Here is a 23,624-nt window from a genome sequence, read left to right as displayed (position 1 = left end):
TCCAGAGTATTAGCAGCAAAAACTCTGGTGACCAACCACTGTACAGATTACGTGGGGATTGAGAGGAACACCTGGCCTGCGTAAACTCCTATTGTCATGTATGACTTTTACTATTACTGCTCAAGGAGGGTCAAAGGAACTTAATGAGTGTGTGCACAGATACTTAAGCTTTGTATGACTTGCAAGTTTGTTTCTAACTGAAGCAATAAATATATTTGTCATTTTAATCAGATTCTCTTTGTGGCTAATCAATTACTATTGTTGAAGGTGAACACCTACCTATAATGGGTTACAGTCATCAGTCTGTTAAAATCCTATAACCAGTTATACAAGGAATTTTCAATGGGGATTTAGAGAAGTTTCAGAGGGAGAAATCATTCAATAATTCCCTCCATCTCAGCAGAAAGTCAGAGTAATACAACACAGAAACAGTCCTTTCTGATCACAACATCCTCCCTGCTAGTCTCAGTGGTCCTTTGTCCCATCACACTCTAATCCCTTCCCTTCCCACGTACTTATCTTAAATGCTGCAATTGTACCTGCTTTGACCACATCCTCTGGCAGCTAACTCACTATGCTGTGTTTAAAGAAGTTAGCTCTCGGGTCTCTATTAAACCCCTCCGACTTATCTGTGCCCTCTAGTTTTGGATGCTGCAACTTGGAGAAAAGGCTATGACTGTCAACCTTATCCACACCCCTCATGATTTTATGGATTTCTGTGAGGTCACTTCTCATTCTTGTACGCTGCAAGGAATAAAGATCCAGTGTGGCCAACCTTTCCTTATAACTCAGGCCCCCTCGTCAGGCAGCATCCTTGTAAATCTCTTCTGCATTCTCTCCAGCCTGAGCATGTCTCTCCCATAATAAGGTGACCAAGACTACACTAAACACAATGCCCCTTCACTGATGCCCTGACTAACGAAGGCCAGCATGATTAATGCCTTCAACATTGCCCATTTTCAGTGAGTGAACTGTGCACTTCTGCAAAGGTGCCCCTGTTCCACAACACTCATCAGTGCCCTGCCGTTCACTGTAGAGGTCCTGCGCTGGCCTGAACGTTTCCTGCAACAGCAGCTGTGATTAGTGGCTCATTAAATAGGAAGCTCAAAAGATTAAAATTAGAGAAATTCAATGGCATAAAAATGAATGAGAAATCAATGACCCAACTGGGCATTTCTGCTCTTTTCAATACAAAATTAAAATAGTTAAGAAATAATCATGATTATACACATCTTTAATATTTTAACTGTGAATACATTATTACTTTAACAAATAAGTTGTGTGTGGGCTGTTATTACTGTTTAGAATGAAGTAATTTTAAATGTTTTCCTCTTATTATCATTAGTCACAACCCATCTGAGCTGCTCATCAGGAAAACACTGGCATTTAAACTGCTTCTGTCCACAGTGAAGCTGAGCTTTAAACAGTGCTGCATTGTAATACCAACAGACACTAAACGTGCTGTGACTCGACCCCATTACCAATTATGTATTTTTCCTATAGGATTCATTTTCATTCAAAAGTCATCCATGCTTTATTACCTTTGTAGCTCCATTTCCTTCTCATGGTACAATTCTGTCATGATCTTTAACTTTCGCTGAATGGTTTTATATTCTGTCTCAAACTGAGTTTTCATACATTGTGCTGAAGTATGTTCCAACTGAAGTTTCTCAATGCGCTCTACCAAATGAAACAAAAACGTATTTATAAATTCATTGCAAGTTGTGAAATATTTTACTTTGGAACATAAGAAACATGAGAAAGAAGTACTCAAATTGGTCCCTTGAGCCTGCTCTGTCATTCAAAAATATCATGACCAAATGGCATTCTTCATATACTGTCTCTTTTGTCATTCAAATGAATGCATTTGGTATGAATCTATTAGTGTCACATATACCAAGATACTATGAGGTTCTGCTTGTGTGCTATTCAAACAGATCATGTTATACATATAGCAAGATAGCAAAAAGAAATCGAAGTGCAATGCAACTATACAGTACAAGTAAAATGCCAAAGTTACAATAAGGTAGATTAGGAGATCAAGCGTGCATTCTTTAGCTTGTGAGAGCTCCATTCATGCAACTGTTAAAGAGTGGTTTAAAAGCTGTCTTTGACTGGCAAAACACTACCACAGCCCTCTGCAGTGGAGAACTAAGATCCGTAATCTCTTCAGAGAAAAATTCTCTGCCCCAGCTATGTTAAACATGAGCACCAAAGCAGCACCTCATCTCTTGACTTGGCTCTCAAAAGCCCTCAATAACAAACTGAACAATTCCATATAACCAGCTTTCTCAATCAATATCAAAACAGGCTAATTCTAATGAAAGGCATCTTTTTTTTCTCTCCACTGCTACTGCCCAATCTGCTGGATAGTTCCAGCATCCCTTATAATTTCAATTTTCTTTGCTCTCATTTATTTCCCTCTACCTACAGCTCTTCCAGATAGTTGGGCATGCTTGACTTCTAATTTTCCTAGTTCTGACAAAGTTGTCATCATACTGAATGTAAACTTTTTTCTCCATAGATCCTGCTGATATGCTGAATATTTATAATGTTTTTTGCTTTTATTTCGGATTTCCAGCACCTCAGGTTTTGCTTTTGCACATCAAGTCTAGGCACATTTTTGATTGAGCTCTACTGGATTGGTGAGAACACAGTTGCAGCGAGTATTATGAGCTGTTCTATTTGCCCAGCTTTAGGAAGAATGTCTACTTCCTCTGGAGGGCAAGAAGTTGACAGATGTATATAAAATGAGCTGATATGCATAAAGTGTATGGTCCCAGTAGGAGAGTTTAAATCTAGACAGCATAGATTTAAGGGTATGGGTAAAAGGGGACCTGATGGGCAAATTTTCCCCCCACAAAGATGGTGCTGAGTACATGGAGTACTCAGAAAAGGAAGTGGTAGAAGTAGGTACATGTACAACCTTTTAAGAGACACTTAGACAAGTACAACTAGATAAGAAAAGTTGAGGGATATAGGCTCTACACAGGCAAATGGGACTAGCTGACACAGGTAACTTGATTAGCATGGAGAAGCTGGACCGAAGTGTCTGTTTCTGTGCTGCACTATGTACAATATAAAATTTTTAAATGCCTAGGCATTTTTTTTTTCGGTCCCTTGCTTTCAGCTCTTTTTTTTGGTAGTAGGCATTATTATCTTCTGTTTTTAAGTGTATTTACAGTTTTGGGGGTTTGAACGTCCTGATTTATATTCTCTATATTGTGTTGTGGTTGGTCTGGAGTTTCTTTTTTTGTTGCGGGGCATGGGGAGGATACTAATTTTACATGTCTTCAATTTGGGTGCTTTCTCAATTATCTTTTTTGTATTATATTATTATTGTATGTTTATTTTTGCACTGTATTATTTTTCTTCATTTTGATTTGGGGTTTTTTTTTCTATCTGTAGCGATGTAGAAAATGCATTTAAAAACACAAATAAATAAATAAATGCCTAGGCAGCTTAAGCAAGATTGAGCTCAATAATTAGAGGAAATAGATTTTCGAATTGAAAGGAGGATCAACGTACACTGAGTATTTATTTTTCGGTTCATTCAGACAGCGTCTTGAGATTTGCTAACAGAAAGATGGAAACATATCTGAAAATGTACCTACGCATCAATCTGCAAGATTACCAGTGGAAAACAGAAGTGTGAGTCAAAACAAATTGCTCCTTTTTTAGCCTGTATGCCCAATATGGGCCAAAAAGCTTCTTTTCAGTGATATAAATTTATTTGATTCTAAAATTCTCGTTGAATGGCAAATATGCTCCATTTTCTTTTTACCAAGGCAATCAACTATTTCTTCAAGGAGGTACTTAAAATTTCTCAAACATGCCTTCCCTTTAACAAATACAGAAACAGAAAATAATACACTGATAAAGAGCTAATCTGCATTGCTGTCACATCCTTCCTGTACTGTGGTAACCAGAATCATGCAACATAATCTAGATGTGACCTAATTAGTGACAAAATTAAGGTACAACAGAAAGCATGACTATTGTTCAAATGTCTTCTACCAAGGTCGGTACTCATTTCTGATTTCCAGCATCAACAATACTTTACTATTTAACAAATCTATACAGGATGACAAACTGGAAATCTACAATTATAATGAGCTCTGGACTACAGTGGAGAAATACAGAATCTTCAGAAAGTTAGATATTCTGATAGAGATTTCTGTATCCTTTTTCATCCATGTTTACCTTGCAATCTTATTGATAATTTGGAACTTGTAAAGTCACCAGATGAGTCAAATATCAGCGTGCTACACAAACTACCAGTCACCCTAAGTCAACAAGGATCATTATATAGCACTGAAGACTTCAAAAATGTCTGTATTAAATTGACGAAATGTGATTATCCACAAATGCATTAGTTGCAAGATATTAAGCATCCCAAGAAACACTGCTGGCATACAGCACAGCAGTAAGCTCCACTAAATATGAGTACTAAAATCTTTTTTATAATTACCCATCAGTTCTTGCTTTGCTTTGACTTCATCTGACAATTTGCTGTGAATCTGATTTCTTTCCTCTTCCACTGACTTCAAGCTGGCATTTAGCTAAAGAAAAATAAAAGGTATTAAATCAAGATTTAAAAGCATAGCATTGGATTTTTATATTAGAGATGGACTTCCAGTTTTAAGTTATAAATTTCAGATTATTACTTATCATCACTCAAATTTACAGCATTATTTACAATGCTTGTCAAGATCACTGGTACAGAGGTTGATGCTGGGGATAATTTTCAAGATGTACTGGGACATCACATTGCTGTATCACTGCTCCATAGCAACTTAATGTACTACTTCTCCTGGTTCTGAAAATACCTGATTTATCCTCAACTTCGTACTAAAGATGAACCCCTAATCCTAAATACGGTAAAACTTATGCAAATAACTGAATATTTACATTTGTTGTTGTTGTCCCACACAACAAATGGAATACTGGAGCCTCAGATGAAATGTTGCTATGAGGTCTGTCCCCTCAATGTATTGAAAGTTGAAAGGAGGTGTGCAGGATAAATTCTTTACGTGCAGCAATGGGTGCCTGAAACATACTGGCTTGGCTGGTGTTTAAGAAACAATTAGGCACAGAACATGCAGGGAATGGAGGGATATGGATCATGTGCCGGTAGATAGGATTAGTTTAATGTGGCTTCATAGTCAGCAAAGACAATGAGGGCCAAAGGATCTGTTCCTGTGCTGTGTTCAAACTTTTTACAAAGTAAATAAATACTTGGGAGAGTAATAACTCTATCAAGGAGCTAGCACAGCATAATGGGTAAATATTCCCCTCTTCAGTGCTGTATCATTCCACAATTTGGTGTATAACAATGACATATTTGACAGGTCAGCAAGCTAACTGACCATAAAAATACTCGTTCATTCTTGCTCCTTTCAGTCCCGAGCCTGTGTACCGTTCATTCGGATCATGGCTGATACGTACTTCCACTCTAATCGCACATCCTGTGATTGCAACAAAACTCCATCAATCTCAGTTTTGGAATTTTTAATAGATCTAGTCTTAACAGACTTTTGAAGCCTAAGCTGTCTGTTTCTATTAAAAAAGTGTTTTCTAATATGATTAATGAATGTCCTAATTCTAAGGCCATCCTCCTGTTCTGGACTACCCCAAACGAGGAAAACAGGTTCTTAATGCCCCAAATAGATCAACCCTCCCCCTCCCCCATCTTCTTTTGGGCAACTTTTCTTTAAATAAACTTAATAGGATAGAATCAGATAAGATCTTGCAAATCAACACCAGGTATACATGGGCATGATGATGTCTGTTATAACCCGTGACTTTACAGCCTAATGCAAACATCGCTATCATTAGTAACAATCTAACCTGGCTTTAAAGAACATAATAAAGCCACATGAAGAGAGCCTGAACAAGTGGTCAGCAGTGGTCAAAATCTATTAGCACAACACATTAGTGAAGAGGTGCTTCAGAACTCGCTGAAGTAACATTTACCTGACAACCGAACACTGACCACAGACACAAGAGATTCTGCAGATGCTAGAAATCTTGAGCCGCACACACAAAATGCTGGAGGAATTCTGCAAGTCTATGGAAGGGAATTAACAGTTGACATTTCGAGCTGAGGCCCATCATCAGGACTGGGAAAGAACGGGGCAGAAGCTGGAAAAAAGGTGTGGAGGAGAGGATGGAGTCCAGCTTTCAGATGATATCTGAGATCAGGTGAGGGGGAAGGTTTGTGGGCGGGGGGTGGGAATTAAGTAAGAAGCTGGGAGCAGATAGGTAGAAGAGGTAAAGGACTGAAGGAAAAGGAATCTAATGGGAGAGTACAGTGGATCATGGCAAAAGGGGGGAACCAGAGGGAGGTAATGGCAGGTGAGGAGAAGGGTGAGAGCGTAACCAGGACAGGGAATAGAGAAAGAGAGAAGAGGGGTGGGGGGAACTTGCAGAAATCCATGTTCATGCCATCAGATTGGAGACTACTCAAACAGAATGAGGTGTTGCTCCTCCAACCCGAGTTTAGCCTCATCATAGCAGTAGAGGAGCTCATGGACAGATGTGTCAAAATAGAAAGTTGAATTGAAATAGGTAGCCACCAGGAGGTCTTGCCTTTTGTAGCAGGCAGAGCAACTAAAAACCAACCAGCTACGCTCTATCAACAAGCAAGGGGAATGCAATCACTTAATTCCCATGTTAACAGTCCATTCTCAATCAACACAATGGTAGACATCACCAACTATGCCATCAAGCTGCATTTACAAATAACTTATTCATTAACACTCAGCTCACCCCGTTCCATCAGATCTCAGCCCTGATGCAGAAAAAAACAAACTGAATTGCAGTACAAGCTGATGTCAACAGGGCAACAACTGAACACTAAGCAGGCTAATTAAATTGTTATCTGTCTTGTCCATACTGCACCAATCACTGCCACTGGGCTATAAACGTGCAGGAGCAGTGTGTGGTTAAGTGCCTTGCTCAAGGACACAGACGCTGCCTCGGCTCAGGCTCAAACTAACAACCTTCAGATGGCCAGCCCAAAGCCTTAACCACTTGGCCACGTGTCAATGAGGATCAAGGGAAAATTTCACTGCAAAGATCACTGAGACCATATCGTAATTCCAGGATACTGCTACATGGGTTCATTAGCCTCCCACACCTGAAACCACCATGGTGGGCTTCACAGCTGAACAGGTGAGAAGACAGCTGAAACATCTCCACTCAAGCAAGGCTGCAGGCCCGGATGGTGTCAGCCCCAGGGTGCTGAAAACCTGTGCCCCCCAGCTATGTGGAGTACTTCACCATGTCTTCAACCTGAGCCTGAGACTCCAGAGGGTCCTGCCTCGTTCCTGTACCGAAGACGCCGCGCCCCAGTGGCTCCAATGACTACAGACCGGTGGCATTGACCTCCTACATCATGAAGACCCTGGAGAAGCTTGTTCTAGAGCAGCTCCGGCCTATGGTTAGGCCACACTTAGACCCCCTCCAGTTCGCCTATCAGCCCCGACTAGGAGTTGAGTATGCCATCGTCTACGCCTATCTGGACAAGCCGGTGAACACTGTGAGGGTCATGTTTTTTGACTTCTCCAGTGTGTTCAACACCATCCGCCCTGCTGGGTGAGAAGCTGACAGTGATGCAGGTGGATGCTTCCCTGGTGTCATGGATTATTGATTACCTGACTGGCAGACCACAGTACGTGCGCTTGCAACACTGTGTGTCAGACAGAGTGGTCAGCAGCACTGGGGCTCCACAGGGGACTGACCTGTCTCCCTTTCTCTTCACCATCTACACCTCGGACTTCAGCTACAACACAGAGTCTTGCCATCTTCAGAAGTTTTCTGATGACTCTGCCATAGTTGGGTGCATCAGCAAGGGAGATGAGGCTGAGTACAGGGCAACGGTGGGAAACTTTGTCACATGGTGCGAGCAGAATCATCTGCAGCTTAATGTGAAAAAGACTAAGGAGCTGGTGGTGGACCTGAGGAGGGCTAAGGCACCGGTGACTCCTGTTTCCATCCAAGGGGTCAGTGTGGACATAGTGGAGGATTACAAATACCTGGGGATATGAATGGACAATAAACTGGACTGGTCAAAGAACACTGAGGCTGTCTACAAGAAGGGTCAGAGCCATCTCTATTTCCTGAGGAGACTGAGGTCCTTTAACATCTGCCAGATGATGCTGAGGACGTTCTACGAGGCTGTGGCGGCCAGTGTTACCATTTTTGCTGTTGTGTGCTGGGGCAGCAGGCTGAGGGTAGCAGACACCAACAGAATCAACAAACTTATTCGTAAGGCCAGTGATGTTGTGGGGGTGGAACTGGACTCTCTGACGGTGGTGTCTGAAAAGAGGATGCTGTCCAAGTTGCATGCCATCTTGGACAATGACTCCCATCCACTCCATAATGTACTGGTTAGGCACAGGAGTACATTCAGCCAGAGACTCATTCCACCAAGGTGCAACACTGAGCGTCATACGAAGCCATTCCTGCCTGTGGCCATCAAACTTTACAACTCCTCCCTCGGAGTGTCAGGCACCCTGAGGCTGGTCCTGGACTTAATTCCACTTGGCATGATTAACTTATTATTATTTAATTATTTATGGTCTTATATTGCTATATTTCTTCACTATTTGGTTGGTGCGGCTGTAACGAAACCCAATTTCCCCTCGGGATCAATAAAGTGTGTCTGTCTGTCTAATAGAGTTTCCTGGCTCCTTTCACTCCTATCCACAATTAACATTTAACAGTGTACAATTCCATTCACAACTCTGCAAATAATGAAAACATATGAGACTACAGGTTCTGGGATTTGGAGCCCAAAAAAAGCTGCTGGCTGAACCCAGCAGGTCAGACAGCATCTCTACAGAGAAACGGACAGTTGAAAGTTCATGGTTCCATCCAGACTAGCCATTGCTTCATCAAATAATGAATTAGACTGTGGCTGCATGCAAAATGCTTTGATATGTGGTGGGAACCATTTGTACAGTTTAAAAGGTTATGACCTATTCCATGACTAAATTAATCACCTACAATTGATATTACATTATTTTAGTTGAAATCCCACCAATAGGACTAGTGATCGCAATAAATCATGGAAAAATATTCATAAATAAATCATGTAACTGCAAGAATAGGTTAAAGACTGGTCATCCTAGGAAAGGCGAGTCACTTCCTTATAAGCAATGCCTTCTTGACACTTAAAAAGTTGTAAGTGTGATAGTATACATTGCATTACCCTACTCCAATAGAACTGCAAGAACAATCTCAACCTTGACATCATTCAAAACAAAGCAATCTGCATAGGCACTCTATCCACACCTAATTAAGCTTTCCTTTTCAAAACCAGAACCACATGTGTCCCATCTATCAGCATTAAAGTATTTGTACTAATTCATTTGGTATCTCCTAACCCCACAAACTCTACACTTAAAAGGTCTAAAGGAGCAAGCACGTGGAAACATGATCTCCAAGTTACACTGCAGTGTGACGTAGAAGTATGACCAGCAATTGAACTAGTACCAATCTCCACATGGTTGCAAAGTAAAAATATCTTTGTCATGCAGAATGTAGTCCAAGACCCTGGGGAGATGTCTATGCAGATACAAAATACAACACAAGCTTGGACAGGGATATGCAGTAAATGTGGGCTCGTCTCCAAGGCCAATAGCTACTTTGAGATCAGTTGTCCAGAATTAAACATATTACAACAAATGTAATCAAACAAGATCTTCACAAATGTATAACAAAGTCCCACTATCCCATCTGTATTCCATTTTCATTTAGATATCAGTTCCTTTCTGTTAGCCTTTTGAAAAATGTTCGTACCTGTCTACTGGTTTTAAGGGACATACATCAAATGACTACAAAAAAATCACAATTTCTGTTAGGTTCCTGACTGGAAATCTTGAGCAACACACACAAAATGCTGGAGGAACTCAGCATATTAGCCAACATCCATGGAGGGGAATAACATTCAACATTTCAGACCAAGACCCTTCATGAGAGACACTGAAGGGTTTTGGCCTGAACCATCAACTATTTATTCCTCTCTATAAGTGCTGCATGGATTGCTGTACCTCTCCAGCATTTAGTGTGTGCTCAATAACCCAATTTAAAATCATTCACAGAACATTGAACATATTTCACTGCATGAAACTCTATCTGCTATAATTTCACATCTCCTTTGGTTCAGCTTCACTTCTGTCTGTGAAGAACTAGGGAGGGGCAGGGGTGTGAACTACTCTATGTTAAGTAAAAGGGAAATAAAAGTGCCCTGTCATGTTGAAGATTTTTTTTCCCCAGTTAATACATATTTGGCACTGGTGAGGAACAAAATAGAATAATTTTCAAGTACTGTCAATAACAGCTCAGTCACTTCATGTAATACAAGCACCATTAAATTGAACTTTAAAAAATGCCCCAAATTTTCTTTTTATAAACTAAGAAAGTAAATGCTAGGGCACAGACATAAACTACACCATGTGACATACCTTCGCAACATTGATCAATTTTTCAATTTTTTGCTTCTGTCCTTCTTCTGATATTTCTGATATATTAAAAACAAAACTTTTAGACAAGCTTCTTCAGACTCAAAAACTAAAAATATTTAAGAGAAATGGAGATCAACACTAAGCTTCTTTTTTTAGTATTATTTATTTATTGAATTTTAGAAATTACAAGAATAAATGTAATAATGAAATGGTAAGAAAAGTGATATTAATCCTCACCCCTCCCCTTAACCCTCCCCCCTTAATCCTTATCTAAAGAAAAAAAAAGAAAGAAAGAAAGAGAAGAAAGATTGCCTGGATATTGGAGGATCCCCACATGTTCCATGGAGTTCAAAATAATTTTGATATTTATTTTCACTTTCCCCAATTACTATAATTTTATCTTCAAAGGACCTATGTATCTAATCCTATCTTTCGTAAGTATGGTGACCAAATTTTCAAAAATATCTCATATTCATTTCTTAAATTATACGTAATTTTTTCAAATGGAATACAACTATGTATTTCATTATTCCAACGATCCATAGTTAAATTTAAATCAGATTTCCAAGTAACTGCAATAACTTTTTTGGCTACTGCCAAAGCAATTTTTATAAATTTTTTCTGATACTTATTCAATTTAAATTTTGTTATTGTCCCTTCAATGTCTCCTAATAAAAATAGCAACGGACTATGTGGAAGTTGTACTCCAATAATTTGTTCCAATAAAAATCTTAAATTAATCCAAAATGGTTGAATTTTAGAACAAGACCAAGTAGAATGTAAAAAAGTACCAATTTCTTGTTTATATCGAAAACATTGGTCAGACATATTTGAATTTAATCTATTTATTTTCTGTGGTGTTATATATAATTGATGTAAAAAATTATATTGTATTAATCTAAGTCGAACATTTATTGTATTTCTCATACTATCAGAACATAATCTTGACCAATTTTTTCCATCAATTTTAACATTCAGATCAGATTCCCATTTTTGTCTTGATTTATGAATTCCTAATTTAATTGTCTGCTTTTGAATCAAATTATACATACAAGATGTAAATTTTTTAATTTTTCCTTTCTGAATTAATATTTCTATTTCACTAGGTTTTGGTATCAACATTGTTTGTCCCAGTTTTTCTTGTAAATAAGCTTTTAATTGAAAATAACAGAAAAGAGTGTTATTTGATATTTTATATTTATTTTTTAATTGATCAAACGACATCAATATACCTCCGTCAAAACAGTCACCTATATATTTAATCCCCTTTTGAAACCAATTATGTAAAAGTTTATTATCCATTGTGAAAGGAATAAGTCTATTTTGAATTAAAATCCTTTTTGCTAATAAAGATTTCTTTATCTCATCATCCATATTTACCTTATTCCATAAATCAATCAAATGTCTTAATATAGGAGATTCTTTTTTTCCCGTATAATGAACAGTCATAATATAAAAAGCATAGGTGGAAGGTATAAGTAAGCACTAACTTCACAAGAATTACATTTTCCACATCTTTCTAATTATAACTTAGGATAATATTCAAAAAGTTATTTCTTATCTTAAGATGTTACCCTCAAAATCTCTCTTATCCATTTCAAGATGTCTCAAAGCACTTTACAATTAAGTAACTACTTTTGAAGGACTTCACTATGGTAATACACACAGGACCTAAGTAGGAAGAAACTTGAAAACATTGTGAAATTATTAGAGAAATCACTTGTTTTCTCGATTTTTAAAAAATATTATAAGCACTAGTTTACCTATCAGCATGTTGACCCATCCAACAAAACAGAAGGTAGATAAACTAGTGAAGTGGTAACCATAATTCTAAAAATTGTGCAAGGCATAACTATTCAGTTGTTTTGAATACTTTTGAGATGTCCATTTCCTCAAATAAAAAAGCAGACTGTTACATGATATATGAAATACTTGTACTGAGATGATCATCTGCAAAGACTTGGCATATCTACATTACAGTGCCCCGGAATTCTAAAACTAAAACACAGGGCTTAAAGGTTAGAGCTGATAATCCAGACTGACATTCCTTTGCAAGAAACATGATAAATTAAAGCTTCATTAATAGTTCAACAAGCATTAAAGATCAGAAAGTATTTTTCACATTGTAACCAATATTTCTCTAATAATTGAAAAACAAATCAATAGAAATACTCAAGTTGGGCATCATTGGCATTTACTGACTAAATGCTGCTTGCAGTAAGTATTATGGAACGAGTATGTATATCTTGTAATTTCAGAATGTCCATCAGCTTGTCAATTTAAATTAAATATTATTCTGCAAGCAAATGATTCCACAAGAAATATGCACCTCCAGCATGTGTGCTTCTTTTTCCGGCCTTAATGGGTTGTTGGACATACTCTACAAATCTGATTCTGTGATGCACAGATCTAAAACTATGACCAGGATCTGATCACCTGCTATACTTCATTTACATTTCCAAACATTCACCAATTCCAAACATCTTAGCTATTCAGGTGAGGTCTGAGTAAAAAAGTTCAAAAACATTTTTTTTAAATCATAAGACATTGATTCACTTCCTTAATGCTTCTTGTTTAGTTTTTAATATGTAATTTATCTAAGTTATTACCTTCTGCAAGATTATCTCCTTCAGCTACATTCCACAATTTCATCTTTAGAAGGCAATCTGTCAGAGACTGAGAGAAAAGGACTTTAATGTGAATATTTTAGCACATGGGTAAATCTGCAGTATCATTTGATATCACTGGAACAAATCTCACCTTTGCTTCATTTTCTTTACATGTAAGAACTTCCCTTATATCATTCTGCGATTTTATACCTAATTTAATATGCTCAGTAAGCTCATTATAACGTTCATTCCAACCTTCGGATTCTTGCAACAGCTACAAACAGAAAAGTCACAATTAGGCTAATGAATTGAACAAGTATTATCTTTACCAAAACACTAAGATTACATTCAAAGCATTTCTTCTCATTAAAATTACTAAGACTATTTTAAAGAGTAAAATGTCAATGTAGTTAAAAAATATACACAAGTTTAGGTTGATTCACTAATCCAACACATTTTCTCAATAAATTCTGAGATCAGCTGAGAGACCCTGCAAGTGTGTAAAATTTGACCATGCAACAGTGTGCAAAATAAATGGAGGCTGTTCAGAAAAGCAGTGAAACAAGTAAACTGATTTTTTTAATTCAAAGACAGGTGCAGTGGATTAATAAGTCACAGGTTAGTGCCCATGATCTACATAAATTAAGATATAAGAGGACTTGTGGCTTGAAGAATGGAGAGGAAGGGATGTTACCAAATATATTCTCAACGTCTTTAAGGCGTTAACTGTTGCCAAATTAGGAAGGGTAAAGGCTGAATTGATTGCTATTCTGCGGATAGTACCATTTATAGTTCTAGATGGCCCAAAAATGATGAAAAATCCTGAATGGGAAGACAATGAAAAGATTTCAATCAAGTCAAAATAAAGTAATTCTTTATTTTCCTTAAACTCATTAACATTTCATAGTCATTAGACTGTCACTTGCAATTTCTCAATGCTACTATGCACTTATATCTTCAAGTGTCATTCAGAGGAAAAGAGCTCAAAAGGTAGCTTTGATTCAGTGTAGGATTTGATACAAAGGTTTGGTGAAAAATATCAGTCATACCTGTTCTTGGCTTTGTACGAGATGATAATTCTCCTCTTTTGCAGCTTGAAAAGATTCCTGGTGTTTTGCATCTTTAGTCTGAATTCCTTTTAATTCCTTTTTAGCCTTAAAATACAAAGAGGAATTTAAGTGTTTCTTCTGCCACACTACATTAGTGTTCTATCACTTCTTGTATCCTCACCTCTTCTATTTGCATCTTGAGATTTTGAGCTTCATTTTCCAGCGCATTTAAATTTTCTTGAAGTTCTGTAATCTGCATGTAAGAAAAGTACAACCAAGTCTGCACAAAATCGACATTTGTATTGCTTGTCATATGTTTATCATTTTAAACACCAGTTTAACCAATACTCAGTTAAAACAAGTTTTATTATCACATACCAGATTACTTTGTTGAGATCTTGTTTGCTTTTCTGCTTCTAAATCCTGTGTGAACTGATCAATCGTTTGTCTAAGAGCATTATTTGATTTATCCAATTTAGCATAAGAGTCCTAAGCAAAAAAAAATTATGAAATTGATCTCAAATACATTACCATTAAATACAAACACAGCACATCAAAAATATTTAATCCTAAAACCCTAGTTGATTGCCCTTTCTTGCTATCAAAAACAAAAAATGTCTTTCAATTGAAACTAGATCAAAAAACTATTTGGCAGGTTGCAATCATTGCGAGAGGTCGCTTGTTGGTGAGGCTGAGCAAAGTTTAAAAAGAGGAATGCTCCTGAGGGATGTGGGATTGCAGGTTATCTAATGATCTCCCTGAAGACTATATCAGCAGGAAGTACACCCAACATCAACTCTTGACTGACAAGGTCAAGGAAATGGAGTTGGATGTACTCAGGGCCATCTGGGAGGCTGAAACTTTTACTGAGATGGTCACACACACCAAGTGCAAGCTTCAGATAGTAGACGGGTGACTAACAGGAGAAGTAATGGAAGTAAGCAGTTAGTAAACAAAAACTCCTAAACAAGAAAACTCCTCTGGATACTGCTGGGGGGGATTACCTATCAGGGCACAGCAGCAGCAGCCAGGCTAGTGACACTGTGGCCGGCTCTGAGGCTCAGCAAGGAAGGATAAATCAGGCAGAAGGATAGTGATAGGAGACTTGTAATTAGGGGCACAGACGGTAGATTCAGTGGCCATGAAAGAGCAGACAGGTACTACAGTCCAGTATGTCTCAGAGTGGAAACAAAAGATTCTCAAGAGGGAAGGTGTCATGGGGCACACTGGCACAAATGACATGGGTAGAAAGGGGGAAGAGGTCCTGTGCAATAAATACAAGGAGTTAGTTAGGGAAGAGGCTGAAGAGCAGGATCTCTGGATTACTCCCAGCACCATGTGGCAGGAATAGGATGACAATACAGTTAAATGAGGACGTGGCACGGACTGAGGTTTCAGATTTCTAGATAATTGGGATGCCTTCTGGGGGGACAAATGGATGGGTTACACTTGAACCTGGGGGGGGGGGGGGTGGGGGGAAACAGGGAGGGAACAATATCCTGCAAGTTTGTGGGAGCTGTTAGTGAGGGTTTAAAATAATTTGGCGGACAGATGAGTACTGGAGTGATAGAGCTGACAATGGGACAATTGGTATACAAGTCAGTGCATTGTGTAGTGAGACAGTGAGGAATGACAGGTTGATGATCGGGCACAATTGCAGTCAGTGCGATGAATTGAAGTGTAACATGGGGGCAAAGGGTGATGAATACAGGACTAACGGTGTTATACTTGAATGCATGCAGTAAGTGGAATATGGTAGATGATCTTATAGCACAGTTAGAGATTGGCCGATATGACATTATGGACATCACTGAGTTACTGTTGGAACAGAATCATAGTTGTGAGCTTAATATCTAAGACTATACCTTGTATTAAAAGGACAGGCAAGTAGGCAGGGGATGAGGTGGCAAAAATGAAATCAAATCGTTTGAAAGAAGTGACAATGGACGAGAAGATATAGAATCCTTGTGGATAGAGTTAAGAAACAGCAAGGATAAAAAGAAAAGATATGCAATAAGGGCAATGCTTTGATAGTCATGGAGGATTTCAATAAGCATGATAGATTGGAAAAATCAGATTGGTGCTGGATCCCAAGAGAGGAAATTTATAGAATGCCTACAAGGGAATGACTTTTCAGAGCAGCTTGTGGTTAAGCCCAACAGGGGGAAAGGCAATTCTGGATTTTGTGTTGTGTAATGAACCCGATTTCATTAGGGAGTTTAAGGTAAAGCAATCTTTAAGAGAAAGTGATCACAATAAGACAGAATTCACCCTGCAGTTTGAGGGTGCAGTTGTTATTAATGAGGAAAAGGTGCTTGTGAAGCAGAAAGATCTGAAGATAAAAGTCATCTGGACCAGATGGACTAGACACCATGGTTCTGAATGAGTGAGCTGAATAGATTATGGGGGCATTAGTAATGATCTTTCATGAAACACTAGATTCTGGAATGGTTCTGGAGGACTGGAAAATTGCAAATTTCACTCCATTCTTTAAGGGGAGGGGTAGAAGAAAGGAAATCATGGGTTACACTTGAACCTGGGGGGGGGGGGGTGGGGGGAAACAGGGAGGGAACAATATCCTGCAAGTTTGTGGGAGCTGTTAGTGAGGGTTTAAAATAATTTGGCGGACAGATGAGTACTGGAGTGATAGAGCTGACAATGGGACAATTGGTATACAAGTCAGTGCATTGTGTAGTGAGACAGTGAGGAATGACAGGTTGATGATCGGGCACAATTGCAGTCAGTGCGATGAATTGAAGTGTAACATGGGGGCAAAGGGTGATGAATACAGGACTAACGGTGTTATACTTGAATGCATGCAGTAAGTGGAATATGGTAGATGATCTTATAGCACAGTTAGAGATTGGCCGGTATGACATTATGGACATCACTGAGTTACTGTTGGAACAGAATCATAGTTGTGAGCTTAATATCTAAGACTATACCTTGTATTAAAAGGACAGGCAAGTAGGCAGGGGATGAGGTGGCAAAAATGAAATCAAATCGTTTGAAAGAAGTGACAATGGACGAGAAGATATAGAATCCTTGTGGATAGAGTTAAGAAACAGCAAGGATAAAAAGAAAAGATATGCAATAAGGGCAATGCTTTGATAGTCATGGAGGATTTCAATAAGCATGATAGATTGGAAAAATCAGATTGGTGCTGGATCCCAAGAGAGGAAATTTATAGAATGCCTACAAGGGAATGACTTTTCAGAGCAGCTTGTGGTTAAGCCCAACAGGGGGAAAGGCAATTCTGGATTTTGTGTTGTGTAATGAACCCGATTTCATTAGGGAGTTTAAGGTAAAGCAATCTTTAAGAGAAAGTGATCACAATAAGACAGAATTCACCCTGCAGTTTGAGGGTGCAGTTGTTATTAATGAGGAAAAGGTGCTTGTGAAGCAGAAAGATCTGAAGATAAAAGTCATCTGGACCAGATGGACTAGACACCATGGTTCTGAATGAGTGAGCTGAATAGATTATGGGGGCATTAGTAATGATCTTTCATGAAACACTAGATTCTGGAATGGTTCTGGAGGACTGGAAAATTGCAAATTTCACTCCATTCTTTAAGGGGAGGGGTAGAAGAAAGGAAATCATAGGTCAGGTAGCCTGACTTCAATGACTGGGAAGACGTTGGGAGTCCATAATTAAGGATGAGGTTTTGGGGTGTTGGAGGACAAAGTCGGTAGGGTTTCCTTGAGAGGAAATCTTGACTGACAAATCTGTTGGAATTCTTTTGAGGAAGTAACAGACTGGATAGACAAAGGAGAGTCAGTGGATGTTGTTTACTTGGATTTTCAGAAGGCCTTTGACAAGGTGCTACACATTAAGTTGCTTAAGAAATTAAGAGCTCATGATAAGATGTTAGCATGGATAATAGGTTAGCAGACTGGCCGGAGGCAAAAAGTGGGAGTAAAGGGAGCACAGTCCAGTTGGCTGCCAGTGACTAGTGGTGTACTGCAGGAGCTGGTTTTGGGATCGCTGCTTTTCATGTTATGTGTCAATGATTTGGATTACAGAATTGATGGCTTTGTTGCCAAGTTTTTGAATGATACAGAGATAGGTGGAGGAGCAGGTAGTGTTGAGGAAGCAAAAGTCTGCAGAAGGACTTGGACAGATTAGGAGAAAGGGCAAAGAAGTGACAGATGGAAAACAGCACAGGGAAGTGTACGGTCATGCACGTTGGTAAAGGAATAAAGCGTAGACTATTTTCTAAATGGGAAAAATTTCAGAAATCAGAGGTGCAAAGGGACTTGGGTATCCTTGTGCAGGATTCCCTAAAGGTTAACTTCCAAGTTGAGTTGGTGGTAAGGAAGGCAAATGCAATGTTAGCATTCATTTTGAGAGGACTAGAATATAAAAGCAAGGACGTAATGTTTAAGCTTTATAAGGCATTGGTCAGACCAAGCAGTAACCAAAATTGTTTAATATTGATTCAGGATTCTTTTAGACCAAAAGACCATAAAACATAGGAGCAGAATTTGGCTTAGAAGAATTAGGGGGAAAATCACACTGTAACTATCAAATATTTAAAGGCCTAGATAAAATGCATGTGGAGAGGATGTTTCCTGTAGTGGGTGAGACCAGGACCAGAGGGCACAGCCTCAGAATAGAGAGACACCCATGTAGAACAGAGATGAGAAGGAATTTCTTTAACCAAAGAGTGATGAATCTGTGGAATTCCTTGTCACAGATGACTGTGGATGTCATTGAGCATATTTAAAGCGGATGATAATGGGTTCTTGATTAGACAGGGTGCCAAAGGTTATAGGAAGAAGGCAGGAGAATGGGGTTGAGAGGGACAATAAATCAGCCATGATGGAATGGCCGAGCAGATTTGATGGACTGAATGGCCTAACTGTTCCTATGTTTTATGGCCTTATGGTCTAAAAGAATAATGAATCAATATTAAACAATTTTGGTTATTTCAATTTGTTAGTTCTTAATATAAATAAGCAGCACACAAACCTGGTCAAATTCTAGTTTATACAATGAATAAGATAAACATTTAAAATCACAACCAGGAAGCAGTGATCTTAAGAATTACGAGTTAAATTTCAACAAATATGATATTTGTGATTTTCAAATTATTTAAATCATAAACTTTTCATAGTAAGCTCTCTTAACATCCTTTCCTCTGAATATTAATAAGAGATCAATTTAAGAAATAAAGGAAGAAGCTTGGTTCATCAATAGTTAAATAACAAAGCAAATCAAAGGAAACTTTTGTTTTTAAAATGTGAAAATGCTCCAAATTAAATGGCGAATGGGAGATCTCAAACTATCTTGAATAAATTCTTTCATGACGTACAATGAAGATGACAGTTAGAATGGTGGTGAGAAAACTCTAACTTGGATTGGTGATTCTAAAAGATACGGCTTGCAAAGCTGTACTTAAATCAAAGTACTCATGCTACAGTCTGTACTTTATATGCTGTGTCATATGATGCAGACAATCACGGTCTTTCCATGACCGTAAATTTTCTTGGGGAATTTTTCTACAGAAGTGTGCTGCCACTGCTTTTTTCTGGGCAGCTTCTTTACAAGACACTATGTTCGCGTAGGTTTTCTCCTGATGCCATGGTTTCTTCCCATAGTCCACAGGCGTATCAGTTGGTAACTTAATTGGTCATTGTAAATTGTCCTACGATTAGGCTAGGGTTAAATCAGGCATTGATGGGCAGTGCAGCTCGAAGGACTGGAAGGGTCTATTCTGCACTTTATCTCAATAAACAAACAAAAATATTTGTGTGTGTGTGTTATAGCTCTGTCAGAAACATCTATCCACTTCTAATCTGAGGACCTGCCAGTTTTACAATGATAATCATTCTCTATTATTAATCACAGAAAATGTAATCAGAAAAGATCATAAAAGTACTCCCTTAAAAAATCCACTTCCAGAAATATTTGGGTCATAGCCAAAAACACAACCTTCTGGCAACCTTAAAATATGTTTCCAGGAGCTTATTTAACAGTATTTTTACCTGAAGATGTAAAGTCTTTGTTTCTGTTGATTGTTTTAAGCTGGCAGCATCCTTCACAGAAACTTCAAATTCATTGTACTAAAAACAGAAGGCCAATTATGTAAATTTAGGGCAAATAAATTACTCAGGTTGATCTTACTTTATTATAACTATAAATAAAAATTGGAAACTAAACTCCGATAAAATGATTGAGGTAAAGTTGCAGAAACACTTCAGTTATATGTAACTTTAAAAAGGACGCCTCATAATTTTCTTTGTCATTAGTACTGCAGTAATACTACTTTTAAATAAAAATAAATAAGTTTTAAATGTGTTTATACCATTACAGGACCTAACCTGCATTTTCATAGTTGATCCAATTCTACTATGGCTCTGAATACACATTCAGTAAAGCACTATGATGCTCTAGTGTTGCATTGTGCATGTAGTTTGCAATACAGAGTAGAAGATCAACCATATTAAGACAACCCATCTCTCAAAATATGAATTAGACTTGAAGCTGCTTGGAAATTTAAAGTATCTAAAGAACAGATTGTAACAGATTGTGCTATTGCTCATCAGGTTACCAAGTTCTCACTGAAAAACATCTATGCAGAGCATTGACCCAGTGTTCATTGATCCATATATTCCTATGACAGGTATTACACAGGACTCCTTGACCTACTGAGTTATTCTAATATATTCCTTGCAGATTTATGGGGAGCAATCTGATAAGGCTAGGCTTGTCGTCCTTGGAGTGAAGAAAATTGAAGGGCGATCTGATTGAAGTATGCAAGATTGTGATAGGCACAGATGGGGTACTATAATGAGACTTACCCTGCCTTTTCATAGTTGATCCAATTCTACTAGGGACCTAAATGCACATTCAGTAAAGCACTACGCTTTAGTGTTGCATTATGTACGTAGTGTGCAATACAGAGCAAAAGATCATTATCTGGTGGTCGGGGTAATATAGAGAAGGGGGCACAATTTTAAGATGAGGTAGGAGATTTAAAGAAGATTCAAGTTTTCTCTTCACACACAACAACCACTGATTCTCTTCTGTCTATCCTTGTTATTTGTTCAAAGAATTCAAACAGATTTGACAGGCAAGATTTTCCCTTAAGGACAGTATGCTGACTTCAGCCTATTTTGCCTCCAAGTACCCCAAAAATACATCCTTAACAATCAACTCCAACATCATTCCAACCAATGAGGTCAGGCTAACTGGTCTATGATTTCCCTTCTGCTGTCTCCCCTTCTTAAAGAGTGGAGTGACATTTGCAATTTTCCAGTCCCCTGTAACCATTCCGGAATCTAGTGATTCTTGAAAGATCATTACTAATACCTCCACAATCTCTTCAGCTACCTCTTTCAGAACCCTGGGGTGTAGTCCATGTTGTCCATGTGACTTACCTACATGGAAAGCTTTCAGTTTCCCTAGCACAGGGGTAAACAACCTACAGCCCACGGGCCAGATCGGGCCCGCGAAGGTATTTGGACTGGCCAGCAAGCAAATATTGGGATACTATGCTTATCCGGCCCGCGAGCGATTTTTCCTTATTCTGAGCGTTTCACGCGACCACACTGATGGACATGCATTGGCGTCTTGTTACACTGGCCCCAGGTTCTGTTTTGTTCCAAACCAAACACTGGTATATACGAATGACGGGAAGGCAGACTACCTTATTAATATGTATTAGATACTCTCCATGCACGCGCAGGTTTTCAGATGGGATCATTCAAATTTGTAAACAGAAAGAGTGTCAATGTGTTTTAACAAGAAATCCACGCTAAATATCCAGATATTTACATGTGCTATGATATTTATTGAATAAATCATGTTTCAAAATAAAATCGGAGAAAAAAACTTCAGTGGCAATGAATGTAAAATGCAGGAAAGTAGACACTGAGTGCTGAAATTTCCAATACACTTGTACATTAGATTACTTCTTCATCAAGCAAGCTGGGAAACCAGTTTGTCTCATTTGCCTAGAAAATGTTGCCGTGAAGAAGGTGGCAAGTATCAGGAAACATTACGATACCCACCATAGTGGAAATTTTAACAAGTTTACTGGGCAAGCAAGGGAAGATGAAGTTGAGCAAATGAAGGCTAGTTTTGGAAAACAAACATTTTTTACCAAGAAAAGCAGTGAAAATGAAGGAAATACCCATACCAGCAACGGTCTCAAAACGTATTGCAGAAAAGATGAAGCCTTTTACAAATGGAGAGTTTGTCAAAGAATGTTTACTGATAGTGGTGGATATTGTTGGTCCTGAAAAGAAATCTTTATTTGCATCTATCAGCCTGTCAACAAGAATGATCACATGGTGAGTTGAAGAAAGGTCAGCTGATGTTAAAAGTTGTTTAAGGGATACCTGCAGCGAATTGCAATTTTTTTCAATTTTGCTCGATGAGAGCACAGACCTGAGAGACACTGCTCAACTAGCAGTGTTTGTGCGAGGAGTGACCTCAACTTTTCAAATTTTGGAAGAGTTTATTCAATTAATTCCTATGAAGGACATGGTTACTGAAGCAGACATTTTTGTTGAAAATGATGTCAGAAATGAAACTTAATGTGTCAAAGCTAATTGGCATCACAGCTGATGGGGTACCAGCAATGGTGGGACAGAAAAAAAAGGCATCATCGCATTGCTGCAAAGACAAATGGAAAACTTTGGAATCGCACAGGAAGTGGTTAAAATGCATTGCATTATCCATCAAGAGGCATTATGTGCCAAGTGTTTGAAATTAAAGGATGTTATGGACATTGTTGTGAAGGCAGTGAATCTGATCCTATCTCATGGATTGAATCATCACCAGTTTCAGCAGTTTTTTCGGATACGGAGGCAGAATATGGGGACCTGGCTTACTTCTGCAATGTATGCTGGCTTTGCTGAGGGTCAATGCTGGAAAGAGTACTTGCACTGCATGAAGAGGTGGCAATATTCCTTGAAAGCAAAAATGAGGATGCTTCACATTTTCGTGATCTTGATTGGCTTGCAACCTTGACATTTCTTGTGGACATTACACCTCATTTAAATAACTTGAATTTACAACTTCAAGGAAAAAAATCAGCTTATACATGAGATGTATGGTCATATTGTGGCCTCTGAAAGAAAGCTGCAATTGTGGGAGTACCAGCTTCAAAAAGGAAATTGGGCACGTTTTCCCACTTTTCAAACAAAGTAAAGCACAAGATCCAGGCATTTTTGTGAATATGGTCCAAGAATTGAGAAAAGAGTTTTCATCTGGTTTTGCTGATTTTCGTTTGCATGCAGATGAGTTCAAGCTATTTGCTACTCCATTTGATGTGGAAGTCGACACTGCATCAGAAATTTTTCAAATGGGATTAATTAAGATGCAATGTGACGACATATTGAGATCGAAATTTCATTCTGAAGATGTGTCAGTGCTTGACTTCTATAGAAAATATATTCATCCAAGTGGGAAGTATCCCAACTTAGTGCACCATGCAAAAAAGATGGCATCATTGTTTGGCAGCACTTATCTGTGTGAGCAATTA

General features: G+C 38.4%; 1 protein-coding gene across 5 annotated transcripts in view; it reads right to left on the bottom strand.

Moving 5' to 3' along the window:
• Window positions 1-23,624, bottom strand: part of mia2 (MIA SH3 domain ER export factor 2) — a 121,015-nt gene that overhangs the window by 14,471 nt on the left and 82,920 nt on the right. For 3 of the 5 annotated variants that reach the window (XR_012098241.1, XM_073039962.1, XM_073039965.1), the window contains exons 10-18: window positions 20,119-20,196; window positions 14,509-14,619; window positions 14,312-14,383; window positions 14,131-14,235; window positions 13,233-13,355; window positions 13,082-13,148; window positions 10,473-10,528; window positions 4,472-4,562; window positions 1,542-1,680 (exon numbers count right to left, since the gene is read on the bottom strand). Coding sequence is in view for 4 of the 5 variants with exons in the window: in XM_073039962.1 (XP_072896063.1) it covers window positions 1,542-1,680; window positions 4,472-4,562; window positions 10,473-10,528; window positions 13,082-13,148; window positions 13,233-13,355; window positions 14,131-14,235; window positions 14,312-14,383; window positions 14,509-14,619; window positions 20,119-20,196 (842 nt within the window). In the remaining variant the exon portion in view is untranslated. Of the gene's footprint in view, window positions 1-1,541; window positions 1,681-4,471; window positions 4,563-5,369; window positions 5,469-10,472; window positions 10,529-13,081; window positions 13,149-13,232; window positions 13,356-14,130; window positions 14,236-14,311; window positions 14,384-14,508; window positions 14,620-20,118; window positions 20,197-23,624 lie in introns of those variants that run through there. The other 2 variants (XM_073039964.1, XM_073039963.1) reach the window with 2 other exon arrangements.

This window comes from Hemitrygon akajei, chromosome 3 (genome assembly GCF_048418815.1).
Source record: "Hemitrygon akajei chromosome 3, sHemAka1.3, whole genome shotgun sequence".
NCBI lineage: Eukaryota > Metazoa > Chordata > Chondrichthyes > Myliobatiformes > Dasyatidae > Hemitrygon > Hemitrygon akajei.
Note: the sequence above shows the minus strand (reverse complement) of the source record. Positions and strands in the feature narration are given on the sequence as shown.